Source organism: Amblyomma mixtum, chromosome 2 (genome assembly GCF_055824585.1).
Source record: "Amblyomma mixtum isolate Tamu chromosome 2, ASM5582458v1, whole genome shotgun sequence".
NCBI lineage: Eukaryota > Metazoa > Arthropoda > Arachnida > Ixodida > Ixodidae > Amblyomma > Amblyomma mixtum.
The window spans coordinates 194430824-194451571 of record NC_143013.1 but is presented as its reverse complement, the minus strand read 5'-3'; the positions used below and the strand labels follow the sequence as shown (position 1 = coordinate 194451571).

Genomic DNA, 20748 nt, shown 5'->3' with positions numbered 1-20748 from the left:
TTAATGCTAATTGAATAGAAAAGCAGAAGAAAAAACAACCACATTCCGCCGGTGGGATCCGAACCCACGACCTCCGAATTACGCGTCCGGTGCTCTACCTCTGAGCTACGGCGACGGCTGTCAAATCTTCTGCTTTCGGGGGTATTTATGTTTACAAGTAACCTAACCTTGAGAGTGTTCATCAGCGCCACCCACGTTCATAAGCGGCGGACGTGGAACGTCCTGAGGTCCCGCAGGTGTGACGTAGAACGTCATCGAACGAAGAGGGTGGAAGCTGCGTGAGAACCCTCTTATGCTTCCTATGGCGTCAAGGCTGCCAGAACCGAGACCCTCGCTAAGCAATTAAGCAAAGAAGGGAAGGGGAATGAGGGGCTCGTTATAAATATGACAGAAGCCAACAGCCACAGAAACCAAGGGGCACAGGGGATTTTTTTTTAATTGATCTATTTAATTTGTGGTGTTGATCAATTTAGAATATTACTGAATATGTTATCGCTTAATGCTAATTGAATAGAAAAGCAGAAGAAAAAACAACCACATGCCGTCGGTGGTGGTGGTGGTGAAAAACTTTAATCAAAGAGAGCTTGAGGGTTAAAAAAAAATAAAAATAACCCTGCTGCATCGTCGGTATCCTTAGTCCGGGACACAGCAAGACGAGGCCCCGTCTCGCGCCCGCTTGACCAGAGCCCTTTGGGACTCCAGTGTGGAGCAGTTGAGGAGGGCAGTCTCCCATGCCTCTCGGGTGGGGGTGGGGGAGGGGGGAAGGTGAGGATTCTGAGTACATGCCCACACCATGTGAAAGATATCGCAGATCTCTCCACAGTGCGGGCAGCGCCCATCTGTGTTCGGATCGAAGTGTTTTGCTATTGCAGGACAGAGAAGGGTTCCTGTCTGCACGCGCCGCAGAGTTCGCTCCTCCGCCTTACTCAGCCCCTTGGCAGGTGCCGGGTAGAGACCGTGGCTGTCGCAATAATAAATTAGGATTTCGCGGAACCGCAGAAGCGGTTTATGAGCTTCTGAGCCACGAGAGCTAGGATGAGGAGCCCGGTGTGTGAGCGCTCGGGCGGCCGCATCAGCGGCCTCATTGCCTCGTAGACCCTGGTGGCCAGGAGCCCAGATCACTTTTGTGCGAGTTGGATCGGCGAGAGCGCGTCTTAGAATTTGCGAGGCCAGAGGTGATATTTCGCCTGCAAGATAATGTTCACAGGCCCGGCGAGAGTCTGTGATAACCGTTTTCGATTTTGGATCGGCGGCAGCGAGAGCTATTGCGACTTCCTCCGCTCGTGTTGAATTTGGGGCCCGAAAAGATAGCCCATCGACATTCATTCCCCGGTGGACTACGGCAGCCGTGAAGAATCCCGCGGGCGACGGCCCTGTGATGTCCACGTAATAGACGCCCGTGGGATCCCATTCATGAGCACCAGCAATTGTTTTTTTTTAATGCACAATGCTCTTTGGTTTCGGTGACTGTTGCGCTTCCGTCAAGTATGTCTTAAAGGGACACTGAGGAGAGCACTATTAATATTTTTTATAGTAAAATCCGATAGTTCGGCATGTCATGGCTTTGTTGCCACTTGGCCGGCAGCGAAAGATGCATTTATTTCTAAGAAATTTGGATTCGAAGTTGAAAAAGTTTTTCCCGCCTCTCTGATTCAAACTTGGGATTCTCCTATGACGACACAGGACTAAGAGACGTGAAACATGACGTGCGCATGACGTAGCGCGGACTCCGTGATTTCTGGCAGCCAGCAGTGCGGCCTAGCAGCAGCCGAAAAGAAAGCTACCGCCGGCCGCACGTTGAAGGCATCTATCGGCTATTGCGGCCGTCGCTACAGTCGCTTCGATTACGTTTGCACTGGCGTTTTGCCAGCGTTACGACGGATCTCGTTCTCGAAGTCGTCAACGAAGTACTCGCAAATAGACACCTTTAGCATATCGTGCACCTTGTTACCGCTAGCGGAATACCGGGAGCCCGCCTACCGCCGGAAAACAGGCGCTGATTTGTCCCGATGCTTCAGGAGCACGCGTAGCTGCCGGGCACGTGGCGCCATCTGGCGACGTCAAGGAGATTTGCGCATGCATTGGCTGCGCCTCAGTGATTCATGGCTTCTCGGTTCCTGGTGTTGCTAGAACCATTCGTTCTAGCAACACTGTTTTGTCCTATGACCTCATCACGCTTGTACTTGCGAGTTTGGCCTGTGGCGGCGATACCTGTATTTTGGTTCTTGCTCTTTTCTACATTACAAGAGCTTTGTTGTCAGTATGAGTGCCGTTTTTGTAATCAGGACCTGGTATTCTGTCGATACAAGCCAACTTCAATTTCTCCTCAGTGTCCCTTTAATGAGCCCCTCTTTTCCCTTTTTTCTCTGCTCAATGTTTAAGGTAACCAGTCGACCGAAAATATCCCTTTGTAATATTCACAATCCATCCATTTCTGTGCGACGTCTTCAGCTATGTGCAATGGAAAACGTGCATTCTGTGTCAGGAGTTGTCAGGCCTCAAGGTCTTATTTTGAGCCATGCGCTAGGCCATTTACGATACTGCCGAACCTCCTCTTACGACTTAACAAGCGCCTTAAGTGCCGTAGATTACTACTAAAAAGCAGACCCTGTTTTCTGGGAGCTTCTGACGTCCCTGCGCTTTCTCAAAATCTCGTTTAACCTTGTTCTTAAGAAATTTGTTCCGGGTGCAAGAATCGAGTAAAATCAGCTTCTACCATAAATCAAAGGGGCCCGTATACAGTACACTCCACAAGTACGATCGAGGCCAGGCCGAAAAAAGACACCTACTGTTTTTATCTTCGCGTGTAGAGTAAACCAGGGGTGCATGTAGTGCATCCTGGGATTTTCTGTGGCGTCACGATTTCAAAGGTCTCCCACCAGGCAAATAAAATACCCACAAGAAGAATCCTTGGCCTCAGCAGCATCTACGCACACCTCGAAGCACGGACTGACAAGTTTTTACTCATAAGTACGCAGTGTTTCATTTTAGCGGCGCAACGAGAGGTTGGCCAAAGAGTGCCATGTGTCTAGTACCTAGTGTGCAGGAGTCGAGACCAAAGACGTCTTTTTGCAAGCATTTTAAACCACAGATGCCCAACAATTGGAAAGCTTGTGCCCACTGGAAACCCGATATGTATAACGGCAGTCGTTGCAATCTTACCCCACGCCTGCAAGCCAGGCGGATACTCGCATGCGGTTCTGAACTGCATGAACCAGTTAGCCCGTAGCAGCACTCATGTATCCTTATGCTCAAACCACTGATGTGGACGGCAGGTCGGACTGATGCCGCCGTTGTGGTGAGTGTTGGATTGTCGCGCCACCTCGCGAGGCGTATTGCATGCACGTCGAGGTGTCTGGTCACTACGAGCTGAGCTCTATTAACAGGATTATTCTCCCGTGAGGCGGCGTATGTTGCACTGTCCACTACTGGCGCGTACCTGAGTCCCTCGTCGACGTCTCCGTTGGGCGACGCCTCGGGCTCGCCCACGTGGTGTGCTGTGGACGGCAGGTCATCACCCATGGACGCGTTGGTCTTCACCAGCAGGTTGACGTGGAAGTTGTGCGACCGCCACTGCTTCCAGATGGTGTAGTGGTACCTGCGGGTCCAAAACACCGTCCTTGGAAAAAGAGACCTTCCCGTCGTCCTTGCCGTCCTCACCCAGCACACACAAGGCCGCTCACAGCTGACGAGCACCGAATTGCTTCCCTGCCCCTTCACTACCGCGACGGTGCGTGTGAACGATGAAGATGGACCTCCAAGAGCGCGAAAGTTTTAGAGGCAGGGATGGCCACATATCAGTGCAGGTATTGAAAAATTCGTCCTCGTTACAAAACACCATAAATCCTTCCACAGCCCTCCGAAATGGCACGTTTCGTAGCCGATAGTGTTTCTTTGGCAAATTAGAATCCCTCAACCACTGACCTATCAAAACCAGTAGGGAAAGAAATATGCGGAAGAACGGCTTTACCACTCCTATCGCGCACACTGAGTGCCCAGTAGTAGCCTATTCATCTCAAGTCCATGCGAATGTAAATTTGTCCTAAAGTCAGGAACTATCAAATTAATAAATATACATTCTAGAATATAAGTTGTCCACCATTTCTTAGGGGAATAGAAGAGGAGTTGAGGATGGAAAACAAGTTTGTTAGTTTTTTTTTTCACGCGCATGCACTACTAAGCAGCAAGGAGCGTATGTGCCCATCTCTTCTAGCATTTTACTGAAACGACAGAGGCTGGCTAGGGACGGGGCAGAGGTAGGGATTCAACAACGGCTAAGAATTATGGGGGCATCTAAGCAATTCTTCGGCCAGAAATTATGGGGGAACCTAAGCAATTCTTATGATGCGTAAACGGGAGAGAAGTGCAACTGGTTAACTGCATCAGTGGACACCTCAGTCGCGCTTTGAGGTACGTGGCGGCGGTGATGCCGGCGGCCTATTGACCGAGGAAGGGTGATGACGTCATCTGCATGCCGCGCTTCGACCACGGGTTTCTGACGACGGCGGGGTTTTCGCACACTGAGTCAAGTGATGCCCTCACATTACGCCATCGTGAACGCGACAGCCAAAACATTCGGCCAGTTGTACGCGGTGCGAAGCACTCAGAGTGCGAATTTAGGTTATTAAGCTCCTCCATTCCGCCAATGTGACGTAATATTGCCGCCGGCGCTAGTAGTGCAATCCCCGCCACTCAAGGCAGTGCGACTCCCGGTCAGAGTGATGACGTTGGATTTCTTTGGAGCAAGAGCTACATGTAGCCACAGAGCGCCAAACTTAAGACAAATGGTCTACGCAAGTCTATGAAATTACATGGAAGTGAAGCAGCCTAAAAGCGGTTATGAAATTATGAGATGTAAATGACGCAGCCTAAAAGCGGACGCATAAAAGAAGTAAAGAACTTGTTCAAATTCTCTTTACGTGCTATGGGAAAAACGGGCATTTTTGGTTGGTTCTTTTTATTCATTCTTGACCGAAGGACTTTGTTCGTTGTATCAGCATGACGCACCTCAAAATGAAGCGATACAAATTTACTGTTTGATAGCATGTATTTCAAGTAGAAATATTAGGCATTAATGTGAAATTCTAGTTCTGTAATACTAACTTTTCTAAAATTTATGGTAGCTATTTATGACGTTACGCTCCTAACACAAAAAATATTCCGGAAATTTTTGAATATACAAAGAGTTAATTGTTTTATTACATAAACTACCTGAAAGTTTCAATGCTTTGACAGATAAATACCTCGCGCTAGAAAAAAAAATGTTTGCTGCCTCATAGAAAGCAGCTATTTTCTGGTGTTACAAAATGTATTTTCCACCAAATATTTTGATTGGAAAATGCTGAAAGTCACAAGCACATCCATTAACATCAATGTCCTTCTGAATGATGGATATAATAGTCAATGCGAACATCAATGTTCTTCTGAATAATGGATATAAAAGGGTCAATGCGGAATGGCAATCCTCAAGAAAAACTGTAAAATATAAAAATCTAGTCAGGATGTCAGCAAAACAGAAAAAAAATACGAATGCCATGAAAGACAAAAATTGACTCATTTACCTTGTACACAGAACTTTCTAAAATAACGGGACTAAAGACAATGTATAAAAATACACTTGCACACAGATAATGTTTCCAGCTACAAAAGAAAGCCTTCACTAAGCAAGGCTCACGTGTCAATAAAAGACGCTTGCACATATCCAGCAAGCACAGAAAAGCACTGAAGTGTCTTGTGTGCATTAATCTGACAAGGGAAAGACCTGAAATCAAGCTGGCATTACCCCAATAGAGATGCAGTCGTAGTAGTTCTATGACGTTATTGGAAATGAGCACTGTACTGGGCGACGCGCCTCTTCCACTTGCGGACTTTTTAATTGGTGATCAGATTTATTTCAAGGCTGTTTTCCCTGATTAGCATCCAGACATAGCTACTCGTGTGAACTGAAATCTCACCGCCCCTTAAGAGAAAAAGAGCCTGATAACATCGTTACATCTCGTAACATCACCGCACGGGGACCATTGGATTCACTGCACAGCACCCTGCAAGACGCGTTTTTTTTTTTTTTTTCGGGCAGAACGGCTGTATTTGTAGACATGGCAGGACCAAAATCGTGACCGCGTTATGTAGACAGACAGCAAACAGCGTCCATACAACTGTGAACATCCCTGTTACATCTTAGGTGGCAAAAAAAATTTGTACAGTGGTAGCAGGTAGAAAACAATGCTTCCCAGTGGACAGCAGTTGATGTTTACGGCTTATCGTTCTAAGGCTCACTGTTACTACGAGCATTTAAAAATATATCATGATGGCCAAAAAAATGGCGAAACCGAGGTGGTATGCAAGCAGGTCCGGATATCGGGTAGTTTTCATGCTCACTACAATAAGTTGCGCACCACGCTCCTCAATGCAACACCAAAATTCACCGTTTGGTAGCGGAGTTACAAATTACTCGAAACCTGAAAGTTTGCTTCTTGGACTACATAACTGGCAGCGTAACAGGTCGGGATGTTTATTCGTAGCAATAAAATAGCGCGCAATATCTATGAGTCACCGGTGACGTATGCCCAATGGGCACGGTATGTACGGAGCTAACGCAGGGATTTATCCAGAATTCATTGAGGTTATGAAGGTAAGAAGTGAAAAAGCGGTGTGTGCAAAAGTATAGAGATGGTCTGAGTCTGCTAAAGCAAAGTACAGTCCGGTTACAGACGTCATCGATGACTGAGCGCTTAGTGCAAGCGAAGAGGCCGTGGCTGAATTTGGCCTCTCAAGTAAGGAGTGTGGCACCATATTGCGATGAGCAACGATCCTAAATGCACAACAGGGGCGAAGAAATAAATGTACGATGTTAAGCTTTCCTTATAACTCACAGCTCAATTTCTGTTCTTAGAATACCTTAGCAGATGCGCTATTTTTTTTTTGTGCTGTACTTACGTTGTCACGCAAGTTATGTATTTCTCGCTGTTTCTGTCTTGAAGGGACGATGAAACGATATTTACCGAGGTTAGGAAAAGCGCACGATCGTTGGTGTCTCATCACTAGTCACAGCACCGCAAACACTTTAAAGCTAGCTTCATTACATCGAAGACATCGGCGACTAAAAAAGATGCACGTCCTCTCCCCCTTTATAAAAATCGGTGTCAAAACTGTACTCCGTGCTCCGTCCCCCTTGACATTTACTTCATGTCAGAGGCGCAGCAGCGGCTAAGAACGCGTGGTGAGGTGTCGCCTTGCTAGCTTACGAGCAGCATTTTTTTTAATTATTTTTAGATTATAGGGTCCACGCAGATATTTTAAATTTGATTCGAATAAATACTCAGAACGACTGCCTCGGCAGATTTGTAGCATTGGAATATGATCATTAAAACTATTTTATGGCCATTTTAAGAGGCGTGTTCATCACCCGCACCCTGTGTACCGCTCTTTCAATGTGCAATTTTACTGGGCCGCAGACGCCCTTCAGCCTACACATTAGAAGGTATCCGTCTGTATTTATCTTCTTTTCACAAGTATAAAATTACCGTTCATTCAATCGTTCACTGATTGCTTACTTGCTAAATTAAGAAAATCGGACCTCCATTCCAATAGCCGCAACTAATGACTTTCGCGGACGCACAGTACTCGCACCAACTCTTTGAAACAATTCGTTCAAGGCTCGTGTGCGTCACAGTGTTCAGAGTCGGCTGTCTTATATGCCTTGTGGCAAAGGACGCCTAGGACCGACCGCACCACAAGAGAAGCCTTGAGTAAGATGCAAGTGCAGTTCGTAACACCACGAACCAGGAAAGGGCCTCGGCAGAAGAGTGGATGGCATTTAGCCGAAGTGGAGCTCCACAACGCGCATGAAAAACGGCAGAACATTTCATGCAAGGTATACTGCGCACGTGGAATCAAATCAGTTATCTTACGCCAGCTGGGGGGAACACGTGGCGGGAATCGCATGAAAAAGCTGACCGTAGACGGCTCTACGCAGCAACCATTATATGTCACTCTAATAATCACCATCAGCTAAGTTAGAGCCACGGCCAGACAAAGGCCTCTCCCATATCCCTCCAATTAACTCTGTCCTGTGCCGGCTACCTCCCACCCTATTTGCGCAAATAGCTCATTTCATCCACCCTTCTGTCGCCCTGCTGCCATCTGCTACGTTTACGATCTCTTGGAATCTACTCCATTACCCTAAGCGACCATAAGTTAACTTCCCTTCGCATCACACCCACTGTCCACGCCCATTTCTCAGATGTAGGATATCATTAACTCGCGTTTGTATCTCCAGGTCTCTTAACCTTACGCCTACCATTTTCTTTTCCCTAGCTCGCTGCATTGCGCGCACTTTTAATTATTTTCATCAGCCTTGAAATATCTGTCCCATATGCCATGCACTCGCCCCGTTTTATTTTTAACTAACAAGGAAGGCAAAAATAAAATATGGCTCCAGTTAGTGCACACATCCATAAGAGGTGTTCATTCACTGAAGTACCCACGCGCAATTCTTGCTGTGCAAAAATGGGTATTCGCCCGTAATGCATCACCATCACTGCGGGCGAGACAGCGATAATACTGGCTGAGCTAAAGCTGTCCTTCTCACCTCCCCTACCATCAACGTGCTTGCTGAGAATAAACCCACCTTAACATCATCATCATCAGCCTGACTACGATCACTACAGGGCAAAGGCCTCTCCCATGTCTCTCTAATTAACCCTGTCCCTTGCCAGTCGCAGCCACCGTATCCCCGCAAACTTCCTTATCTCATCCGCCCACATAACTTTCAGCCGCCCCCTGATACGTCTGCCTTCCCTTGAAATCCACTTCGTTACCTTTCAGGACCAGCAGTTAGCGATGTTACACAAATCTGTACGGTAGCCAATGTAATCCGAGCGTTAATGAGAGAGGCAGTAGCGTACAGCAATGCGGCATCCCGCCAGTAACGAAAGAGGAAGGAACGAAAGTCTTAGCATCAGTGCAAAGGGGCTAAGCAGCTGGCGAGGATCAGGTAACAGCAGCTCTATTGAAGGACGGAGGGGAGATTGTGCTAGGAAAAGTAACCACCCTGCATACGCCATGCCTTATTACCTCGAGTGTACCAGAAGCTTGGAAGAACGCTAACATATTATCTTAATTCAAAAGAAAGGAGACGTAAAGAACTTGGAAAATTACATATCGATCAGCTTACTGTCCGTTGTCTACAAAGTATTTACCAAGGTAATCGCTAATAGCCAGTACAACCTTCGACTTCAATCAATCAACCAAATAATCAGGCAGACTTTCGTAAGGAATATTCGACAATAGACCATATTCACACAATCAGTCAGGTAATAGAGAAATGCGCAGAATGCTACCAACCCCAATATATAGCCTTCATTTATTACGAGAGATCATTTGACTCAAAGGAAGTCTATGCAGTCATCGTAAAAGTAATACAATGAAGCAAGAAAACGAAGACCAGAACATACAAAATACAGGACAAGCGCCAACTACCAACTAATTTTATTGTCAACGAAGAACCGCTTGTAATCACAAGATAGGCATGAAGATATGCCAAAACAGAAAGCTGGGCCAACAGAAGCAGATAAAAAAACTGGCATAGAACCCCGCAGAAAGGCGGGGTTCTTCGTCTGCTAAGGAAACGGACGTCTTACTAACGCAAGCGGAGCCCGACTGCTTAATAAGGCATGCCTTCACTATTTCTCTTTCCAGCTTATCTTTTGACCGAGCGATGAACCTGTTTTTATTGAAAGCAGGATAACAGTTGCAACTTCTGCAGTGTGTCGCCATGTGGCTACCATATCCAGCCCTTACCTGTGTTCTGTGCTGTCTCGCCCTATCGTTGAAGCACTGCCCATTCCGTCCGATATATTCCAGGCCACAGCTCAGAGGGATGGCATAGATAACATAGGCGGTGCACTCTGTGAACATAGTTTCGTGCCTCTTGCGACATTCTTTTTGACTTTTATCCTTATTAAAGTTGCAAATCTGCAATAAGTTACAGGGTGCAGACTACATTGACCTCATAGCGGTTGGTCACCTTCTCGATATTATGTAATAGACAATAGATATAGAATTATCACGACTGGCCTCTTCTCTTTGTTCTTGTCAGATTATTTTTCGAAGCAGCTTTGAGCTTTTTCAAAAATGTGCCACAAACATTCGTGGCTAAATGAACCGGGTAACCCGCTCTTTGAACTCTTTTTCATGTGCACTATTCATGGTTCCAAGTGTTACTCAGGGCTGCAGTTAGAAAGTCACAAATTATTCAACGCTTGACAAGCTTAGAATGTGCACTGTCGTACGGAAGCAGCTCTTTGGGCGTAAGGGGATTGTAAATCCAGCAAATATGGCCATTCTCTTCGAATACCAGTCTTCAATCTAGGAACTGGAGGCTATCTTTGCTAGGCCCTTCCCAGGTGAAAAACAGCCCGGCGGATGCGCTGGTGAAAAGGGTGATTATGTCATGAACAATGCCGCTTGGTTTTGAAGCTAGGTGATCCGTGAGCGCAATTAGATGGTCGCCTACGTAACGAATTACCCATATCGCGATAGATGTCCGATAAAGCCGATCATTAAAACGTTTGTCAACATCCGACAAAAAAATGTCTTTCAAATTAGGGGCTAAGGACGATGCAACGCAGGTACTTGCATGCTGAACATATATGCAGTGGTCATACAAAATGGCAGTCGAAGAAAGGTAAATTTCAACAAGTGTTAAAAATCGTCGCAACTAATGCCTGTCAGGTCTTGAAACAACAATTCACCTTTACTGGCGATCTTTTCTCTGGCATCCCTGAATACTCCTCCATGCGGGATTGGATAGTACAGATCAGTTACATTTGTTGAAAATTCCGACATAGCTACGGTAAAGAACTTCGTCGCTTTGAATGTCAACCCTGCGAGGCAGAAGTAGTTAGCCCTGAAGTTACTGACGAAATGGACTTAGTAACTCAAGGAGCTTGTCAGCGATTCATAGCGAGACTTTTCGGAGGTGTTCTTCACGGGGAAAACCCACAAGCCCGATTGGCCACCGCGCACCATCGTGTCTAAGAAAGGAACCTGGCAGTTATGTGTCGGACGTTTTCTCCAACGTCACCTAAAGGGCCTACCGCTTATGACCTCTTCCTAGCACGCAGTTCAGACGAAGTGATGCAAGAACTAAGACGAGGGCTCCCTGGAGCTGCGTCGGCACTTTCACTAGATGTAACTGATCTCTACTATTCAATCCCGCATGATGAAATATTCAGGGCTGTCAGGGAAAAGATCGCCAGTAAAGGTGAATTGTTGTTTCACGACCAGACAGGCATTATTTGCGACGATTTTTAACGCTTCTTGAATTTTACCTTTCTTCGACTACTATTCTGTATGACCGCTAATTTTATGTTCAACATGCAGGTCTCTGCGTTGGATCGTGCTTAGCCCGTATTTTGCGAGATTTTTTTTGTCGTATGTTGACAAACGTATCAATAATCGGCTTCATCTGTCCTCTAACACTATAACGGTAATTCGTTACGTGGGCGACTATCTAATTGTGCTCAGGGATCACCTAGCTTCAAAACCAAGCGGCAGTGTTCATCACATAATCACCATTCTCACCCGCGCATCCACCGGGCTGCGTTTCACCTGGGAAGGGCCTAGCAAAAGTAGCCTCCAGTTCCTAGATTTAAGACTGGTGTTCAAAGAGAATGGCGATATTTGCTGGATTTACAATCCCCGTACGCCCAAAGAGCTGCTTCCGGATGACAGTGCGCATTCTAAGCTTGTCAAGCGTTGAATAATTTGTGCCTCTCTAACTGCAGCCCTGAGTAACACTTGGAAGCATGCATAGTGCACAGTTTTGAAGCGCACATGAAAAAGAGTTCAAAGAGCGGGTTACCCGGTTCATTTAGCCACGAATGTGTGTGGCACATTTTTGAAAAAGCTCAAAGCTGCTTCGAAAAATAATCTGACAAGAACAAAGAGAAGAGGCCAGTCGTGATAATTCTATATCTATTGTCTATTACATAATATCGAGAAGGTGACCAAACGCTATGAGGTCAATGTAGTCTGCACCCTGTAACTTATTGCAGATTTGCAACTTTAATAAGGATAAAAGTCAAAAAGAATGTCGCAAGAGGCACGAAACTATGTCCACAGAGTGCACCGCCGATGTTATCTATGTCATCCCTCTGAGCTGTCGCCAGGAATACATCAGACAGACTGGGCAGTGCTTCAATAAAAAAATTGAGGGGGCACTTTGACTGTCTAAAGTGCGTAGAGGCGAAAGCGTTTTCCGCGCCACTTTGACTGCCTCTGTGGCACTGGTGACGTCACACATAAGTAATGACTAATTACTGAATAATGTCAGATCACTAATGAATAGTTAATTACTGATTAATGGCTAAATACTAATTAATTGGTAATTAATTGCGCTTAAGCTTCGTTCGCCTTTAGGAGTGGAACGCGACAGCGTGTTGTAGCGCTGCCAGGCAGTCCACGGAACGCCACCACCTGTTCGGCGCGATGCCTTGCCCTTTGAACGCAACGCTTTTTGAGGAAAGGAAGGCGAGCAGTAATTCTCTGCCATCTTGGTGGACACCTGAACCGCACCGTAGAGGAAGGAAGGAAGTGGGAGTGAAAGAAGAAAGAGGGGCCGTAATGCAGAAAATTTGTATTTGAGGAAAGGAATTTACGCAGTAACTGTCTCGCATATCTCGGTGGACACCCGTCAATACGCCTTGCTCATCGGTAAATTGGTTTTTGAGGAAAGGAAATGTATCTGTCTCGCATACCGCGGTGGACACCTGAACCTCGCCGTAACGGGAAGGGAGGAAAATTGGAGTGAATGAAGACACGGTATTCACTAGACGCGCCTTTGTTCATTGCAAACCATCCAGCTCGCGTGGCGGAGTGGGTAGCATGCTCGTCTCGCACTCCGGAGACCGGGGTTCGATTCCCGAACACGACCAATTTTCTACTTGGTTTTATTTATTTGTCTGGCCTGATTAAAAAGGTTAATTAGGTCAGTTGGGTGATTAAGCAATTCACTAAACTCATTCCCACTTACTTGGAGCATCACTATACGATCCATTAATTGGTTGCATGGTTACTTGCCAAGGTACAATTTACCCCGTTTGAAATTCGCGCACTGTGACGTCACGACCGCTTCGACCAATTGAAAAGCGTGAGATTTCTGTCGACAAGTCTTGCTTACAATGATGAGGCATTAAAGGCTTCCGCCTTAATAGAACGGGACAGCACGGAACACAGGTGAAGGCCGGATATGGTAGCCAGATGGCGACACACAGCACAATCAGTTGCAAATGTTATCCAGCTTGCAATAAAACCAGGTTCACAGCTCGGTCAAAAGATAAGCTGAAAAGAGAAATACTTAAGGCATACCTCATTAAGTAGAGGGGTTCTGTGAGCGTGAGTAAGCCGTCTGTTTCCTTAACAGACGAAGAAATTGCCTTTCTGCGCGGTTCTATGCCAGTTCCTTTATCTGCTTCTCTTCTCCGACGCATTCTGTTTTGTGAATGTTTTTTTGGTTGGTTTGGTTTGGTTTATGTGGTTTAACGTCCCAAAGCGACTCAGGCTATGAGAGACGCCGTAGTGGAGGGCTCCGAAAATTTCGACCACCTGGGGTTCGTTAACGAGCACTGACATCGCACAGTACACGGGCCTCTAGAATTTCTCGTCCAAAGAAATTCTAGCCGCCGCGGCCGGGATCGAACCCGCGTCTTTTGGGTCAGCAGCCGAGCACCATAACCGCTGAGCCACTGCGGCGGCTTGAATGTGCCTATCTATTTTCATATGTTTGTGCCTATCTTGTGGTTATAAGCGGTTCTTTGGAGACAATAAAATCAGTTGGTGGTTCGCGCTTGTTCTGTACTTTGCGTGTTTTGGACCTCGTTTTCTTGCGTCATTGTATTCCCTTTACGATGTCGGTTCACAAACTAGCTCAAACTAAAGTCCTGCTGCAGCCTATGCACTCATGTAAGCACTGCGGAATTAAGGTGTAGGAGAGTCTTATGTGAAAATAGTGCGAGATGTCTATAACGACTGCACAGCTACCGTAGTCATTAATAAGGTCAGCAATAAAATTCCAATAGGAAAGGTGTCAGGCAAACGAACATGATCTCGCCAATGCTATTAATTGCCTGTTTACAGGAGGTGTTCCGAGGCCTGGATTGGGAACAGATGGGGATAAGAATTTCAACCATGATAAGAGTTAATGGAGAATTCCTAAGTGCTCTGCTATTCGCTGATGGCATTGCTTTGCTAAGTCACTCAGGACATGAACTGCAAAGCATGATCAATGAATTATACAGGTAGAGCAGAACGGTGAGGCTAACAATTAACATGCAGAAAACCAAAGTAATATTCAACAGTTTAGCAAGAGATCAGCAGTTCGCAGTTGGTAGCGAGGTGCTGGAAGTCGTAAGGGAATATGTATACTTAAGGCAGGTAGTGGCCACTGATCTGGATCGTGAGAGAAATAACTAGAATAAGAATGGGGTGGAGCGCATATGGCAGGTTCTCTGATATCATGAATGGCACTTGGAGAAGAGTATGCAACAGCTACATCTTACCGGTACTCACCTATGGGGCAGAAACGTGGAGGCTAACGAAAATTATTCAGTTTAAGTTAAGGACAACGCAGCGAGATATGGAAAGTAAAATTATAGGTGTAACGTTATGCGATCGGAAGTGGGCAAAGTGGGTCAGGGATCAAACATGGGTTACTGACACCCTAGTCGAAATAAAGAGGAAGAAATGGGCTTGGACCGGGCGTGTAATGCGAAGGCAAGATAACCGATGGTCCTTAAGGGTAACAGACCGGATTCCAACGTAAGCAAAGCGTAGCAGGGGAATGCAGAAAGTTAGGTGGGCAGATATGAGGATAAGAGGTTTGCGGGGGTACGGTGGCCGCAGCTGGCAAGGGTCTGGGTTAATTGGAGAGAAACGGGAGATCCCTTTGCCCTGCAGTGGGCGTAGTTAGGATGATGACGCCGATGATGAACATTGCTTTAGGATATACGGCATAAAACAGTCACTAAATAAATTAATATTTCGTACATTCAATTCCTCCTTGCCTTAGATAAGTCGGGACCGTAACCAACCCCCTTCCTGTCAAATTAGCCTTTATCCCCGATCCTTCCAATCTCCTGCAATCAATTATTCACTTTCGTTATGTGTTTACCTGTAGTCGCCCTCTCTTGTGACGGCCGCACAGGCTTGAGAGTATGATAAATGTACTACAATACCTTTAATATACAGCAAACCAATAAAATACACAAGGATGTGTTATGAGGAGGATGAGAGTCGCGACCACTCCTGGTATACCATGGGCGCTTGCACAGTAGCAAATAATCTGTGCCGATTCGAACTCAGTACGTTAGCATGACGTCATGAGTAAAGTGAAAGTGCAGTAACTTTCACTTGAAGCGCCCTATAGAGCGTCTTCCCGCTTGGTGGTTCATGGAGTGTCCGCATTGGGTACGGCATTTTGCGTCCATGTGCCCACAAGCGAAACGATACGCCTGGCGCGAATCATGCAATTGTAGGTCATACTGTTGTGGCTGCAAAATATCTTGCCGAGTAACGCAAAATAACATAGCAAATAATTTTCTCGCACTCACGGTCAATCCCTCTGCGTCCACAAACCACGATTACCATATTTCCCAGTTTTTCTCACGGCTTTGAGCCGCTTTACTGCTTGCTCCACAGCGCCCTCTGGAGGCATGCTGTAGTTCAGGCGCACTCAAGGGGCACTAAAGAGGAATCTGAGCTCGTCATTCCACCGTAGGAACTCGATTTGCACGCTTCGAGCATTCTTAGAACCTCCGAAATAATGTCATGTGCGGCCGATTTTCTTATTAGATCGAATTAAACGTCCCGGCTCCCGCCTTTCTTTTTTTTAGATCACCGTCGAAAACAGTAGGAGTGAGCCAACCGGTGCAGTTCCTTTCAGCCAGTCGCGTGGCGGGCTCGCTCTAACTTTATTTTGTGTCTTTTGGGTTTCGTGAATAAAGTGTTTCAGCTCCATCCTAAATAGCCAAAAATTGGGCCAGGGGAAATAAAAATACGAGGGGACTCCTTGCTTTCGCCGATCACTACGTATCCCTCCGCCGATGGCAGAGAGGCAACCAGCCAACCGGCTGGCTGAAAGGCACTCGACGCATTGGATGACTTAAAAAGGCGAGAGCGGGGAAGTTTAATTGGATTTATTAAGGATATCGGCCGCACAGGACAATAATTCGCAGTTTATAAGAATGCTCGGAACGTGCAGGTCGATTTACCGCGGTAAGAAGACCAGCACGGAATCTTGTTTAGTGCACCTTTCAAATCTGCGAGTCGCGGGCGTAGGACGACTGGTTTTGGCCCATTCGTTGCAGTCCCTCTCTGCTTTCGTAATAGTCCAGAACAGGGGGGTCGTCGCCTCCTCAGCACTTCTCCAGAGTGGGAAGCGCCACCCTCCCCCCCTCCCCCCCTCTGCAAAAAAAAAAAGAGTTCTGCAGTCCGTGACCATAATAAGGACGGAAAGCTGGGCAAGCTGGCTGGCATTTTCCGCAATAAAAATTTAGTTGATAGTCTACGACTGTGTCGTATCTTCTTGCTCGCTTTGTCCTTGTTTTTTCGCGCAGCATAATTACGAATCCCTGCCCATAACCAATCGAACGAAAGCGTTCGCACGGCGTCCGTGACTCGCAGGTGTGAATGCGACCTCACACCTTGTCTCTTGAGGCGCGGGACTCAAAGGACTGGTCCACGGAGCTCCACGAGGAGAGAGAGGCATGCACATGGTTTGCACATACCTGTACAGCAGGGTCACCCAGACGCAGAACACGACGAAGAGCACGATGGTGATGAAGACGAGCCCTGCGCTCTCCCACGTGGGGAAGCCCTCGTGGCTGAACTGGATGGCTCCCTCCGTGCAGAGCCAAAGGGAGAAGACCACCAGGGGCGTGAGGAGAAGCAGGGCGACCATGTCGCCCACCAGATTCTGCTTGTCCTCGCGTGTGCTCGAGTTCATGAGCCACTCGTGGAAGCCCTTGGGCCGGCGTGCCGTCATGTAGTGGTACTTGCAGATCTCGCACTGGTCAATGGCCTGGTTGCCCAGCCACGTCTCCAGGCAGGTCTTGTGGACCTTGGCCAGTGAGCCTGCGAGAGAAGCGCTCCAGCTGAAAGACCGGCGGGTCCAGGCGAAGGGATGGTCATGCACACCAAAACGCTTATTCGGGCCAAAGGTGTGCCGCATCATAAACGCAGCAGCGGTGGAGCAACACTCACCTTTGCACTTGCATGGCGCCAGCAGGGACTCGGTGCTGACCCCGCAGAAGCAGATGCGACAGATGTCGCCATTGCTGCACGACTGCACTTTGGAGTCTACACTGTGCTCAGACAGGTTCTCCGGTGGCGGGGTCACTTCTGGCTGCTCGGATACCATCGAGGTGGCGGCGGCACCTTCAGGCGCCCATGCTTCCTCGCCGGTTGCGGCCCGCTGCCCTGCACAAGGCGGGGCTACCGCTTAGGTGTTAAACCTCGCCTCAAAACGTGCCTCTTGACCCTGTATGGGCTTTATTATTATTATGTGACGTCATCAGACGCGGGGAACAATTTCATATCAGCGACTAGAGCTTTTGTTCTGTTCTTCAAGCTCTCCGGACTCGTTAGCCGCCGCCTAATCTATTAAATGCAGTACCATCGTTGACAGCGGCTTCCTAGTTTTAGTACGAAAGCATTATATGTCCATTAGCACAAACGCCGTCCGCCGCCGTGTATGGCATGAAATTCGGATGATGAAATACGCCGGTGTATTATGTCACAATAAAAGAAAGCGAACATGTACAGTCAGGCCGGAATGAAACGCGAACACGCATATGTCATACATTTCTGCTTTGCAGCGAGATATTCCTTTACAACCTATTTTCGATCATGCATTTCAGTAGGCCCTTTACCCTGACACATGAATCAGGCTAGTTGTACACTTCAGCTGAAAGTAGGCAGGTAAAATATTTTGTTTTCTTGACATTCTCTGTTCGCGTTTCATTCCGGCCTGACTGTACAGTCATGAATTATGAAAGGGGATGTGCTATCACCTCTTAAATTCATGACTCGTAGTCAGTCATGACTCAGTCATTCGTCAACGTATCGTGACTCAGCACTTCACAAGTAACGTAATGCAAAGTACATAGCATTTCTACAAAGGTATGCGTAGTCATGTCTCGTAGTCATAGTCAAGACTCATTGCTATTCTGCAACTCAGCATGACTCAGCACGTTGCGCTTTCGCATTTTCACACGTCCCCAGTCATTTCTCTGCAGAGTTTTGGAACGAAAAGCTTCACTAGGCATGTCAACACCGTGCTTTGCGTGAGCCGGAGGCCAGATTTGCCACTTCTGCGCATGCGCGAAACCGAGCGACGTCACGCACAGCGCAGGTGGCCGCCGCCGCCGCCGCTGACTTCGTCGCCTGAACTTTCGCCGCCGCCGCTTCTCCTCGCCACCGTTTGACCTTTCGCCGGTGGTGGTGATCTCTTTTATGACTCCCAAAAACAGGGGACCAGTCCAAGGACCGATTTCGCTGGCTTAGAGGAGGTCGGCGGGGATCCCTTGGGATGTCGCGGCCTCAACCGCACGCTGGATAAGCCGGCGTTGGTCTGCCGGCTCGGAAGTACGCAGGAGAGACTCCCACGTCTATGGGGTGTTTGAGTTGTTTGTGTTTTAATGTGTACAAGTCCACACCATGCGTATGAGAGAGGCTGGAGTTGAGCAGTTGTTGCACATGGGGTCTATGTGTTGCGGAAAGATCCTGCTGTACAAGAGGGGGTTTGGAAAACTGCCAGTTTGTAGTTTGCGCCATTGGACGGCCTCGCATCTTGTTAGATCACGGTGTGCGGAAGGATAGAGACATCTTTCGAGCCGATAGTGCTGAAGTACGTCCGTGTAAGTGGTGAGTAGAAAAGCGCCCGAGATATTAGTGTCAGAGGAAGCAGGGAAGATCTCGGGCGAGAGTGTGCGCCTGTGCGTTACCGCTGAGCGACTCGTGAACTGGAGCCCAAAGAAGTAAGCGAGAGTTGGAAGAGGGTGCAGTAGAAAGGAGAATGTGTAACGCCTGGCAAGAGATACGGCCAGCCTGTTGAGAATCACTGATGACGACTTTGGTATCAGGGTGAGCTAGCGCTAGCGCAATGGCAACCTCCTCTGCTGCAGTGACTGTTTCTGCATTGCGAATGCTGCAGGCTGTGTACCAGCTGCGGTCAGGGGCGAGAGCTACCGCCACCGTCGCTGGCTTCGAGGGACGGTAAGAGGCGTCCGTATACGTGACGTCCGGACGTCCGCTAAAGCGTTTCTCGAATTGACGTGCACGGTCGGCCCGTCTCTCGGCATGGTGTTCCGGGTGCATCCGTTTGGGAATGGGAGGGATGCGGAGATTTTGGCGATATTCCGGGGTAAGTTCAGCTAACTAGGGGCCGCTCTCGGCGGGGAGATCCCAACTTGCTGCAGTACCGCTCGGCCAGCGTGTGTGAGTGAGAGCCGCTCGTATTGGGCAGTGAGGGTTGCTTCACTGTCCAGTACGAGCGGCTCTCACTCACACTTTCGCCGCAGCCGTGCGCAGTGTGCATTTCAAAGGAGGGGTATATAAGGCGCGCTTGCCCATAGAACAGGCGCAGACACTCGCCATGGAAGGAGAAGAAGCAACAGTCGGACGGCGCAGAAACACCGATCCAGAAGTGGTAGCTTGGGAGTTGGCTGAAAAGCAGCGAGAGCTTTTCGCTTCGAGATATCCAGGCTTAGCCTTAGCTAAGCCACAGCCAATTTTTTCTTTGGAATTGTTGAAGCGCCGTGAATTCTGTATAATCGTAATGCAAAACATAGAAACGGAATATATTTTGAATAAAACAAAGGCGAGCGGCAAAAATTGAATTGTTTGTAAGGAAAGGAAAGGGCGCAGTAACTTTTTCACTTCTCAGTGAATCTCTAAACAGCGCCACGAGGAGGAGGAGGACAAACTTTATTTACGCCGACAAATGTAGCTGACGGTGTGGGGTTATATTCCCATCAAGCGGCCATGAGCTCATGGCGTTCGGCGACTTCTAGGAATCTTGTCACAACCCTTATCTGTGTGTCCGAGTCGGAACTGAGCAATGCGGCCTCCCACTGGTCTGGATTCGACAGCTGCAAACCTCGAGGAGGGGAGTCCCGAGGGAAAGCCCAGAGTATGTGGGATAGAGTGGCGTGTTGGCCACATAGTTGACAGGAAGAGGAGTAGACCCCAGGGTATATGCGGGCATATATCGCGGGGTTGGGGAATGTAGTGTTCGTTTGGAGTTGCCTCCACGCAACCTCTTTGGGTTTAGGGAAAGAACTATGTACGGGGTAATATAGAAGTCTACCTAAGCGGTAGTGTATGGTTATGTCATGAAATGTAACCATACGATCTCGCCGTCCGCAGGATGTGCGACACCACATTCCGGTCGACGAATCCTAGGGCATAAATGTGGGCCGCCTCGTTCCCTGGATGGGATGAGTGCGCAGGGACCCAGATCAATTGGATCGGGCGGAGTTGGAGGTTGGTGGAGTGGAGGAGAGAGAGAGTGGCAGGGGAGACCCAGCCTTTGGCGAAATTACGAATCGCGGATTTAGAGTCGCTGAAAATGGTTTTTGCTGAGGTGGAGACCATCGCCAAGGCTATAGCTGCCTCCTCGGCCTCTTCAGGCGATCTGACGGGAATGTAGCACGCAACCAGCGGCCGTCCACAATAGTGTACAACCAT

The 20748-nt window shown here is 47.9% G+C and overlaps 1 protein-coding gene across 3 annotated transcripts in view; it reads right to left on the bottom strand.

The window, feature by feature from the left end:
- LOC149361989 (E3 ubiquitin-protein ligase MARCHF3-like) overlaps positions 1-20748 on the bottom strand; it is a 57346-nt gene that overhangs the window by 29608 nt on the left and 6990 nt on the right. For 2 of the 3 annotated variants that reach the window (XM_089572898.1, XM_089572896.1), the window contains exons 2-4: positions 17263-17478; positions 16788-17133; positions 3440-3598 (exon numbers count right to left, since the gene is read on the bottom strand). In XM_089572898.1, the coding sequence (XP_089429024.1) occupies positions 3440-3598; positions 16788-17133; positions 17263-17419 (662 nt within the window). In that variant the 5' untranslated portion in view covers positions 17420-17478. The remainder of the gene's footprint in view (positions 1-3439; positions 3599-16787; positions 17134-17262; positions 17479-20748) is intronic. The other variant, XM_089572897.1, reaches the window with a different exon arrangement.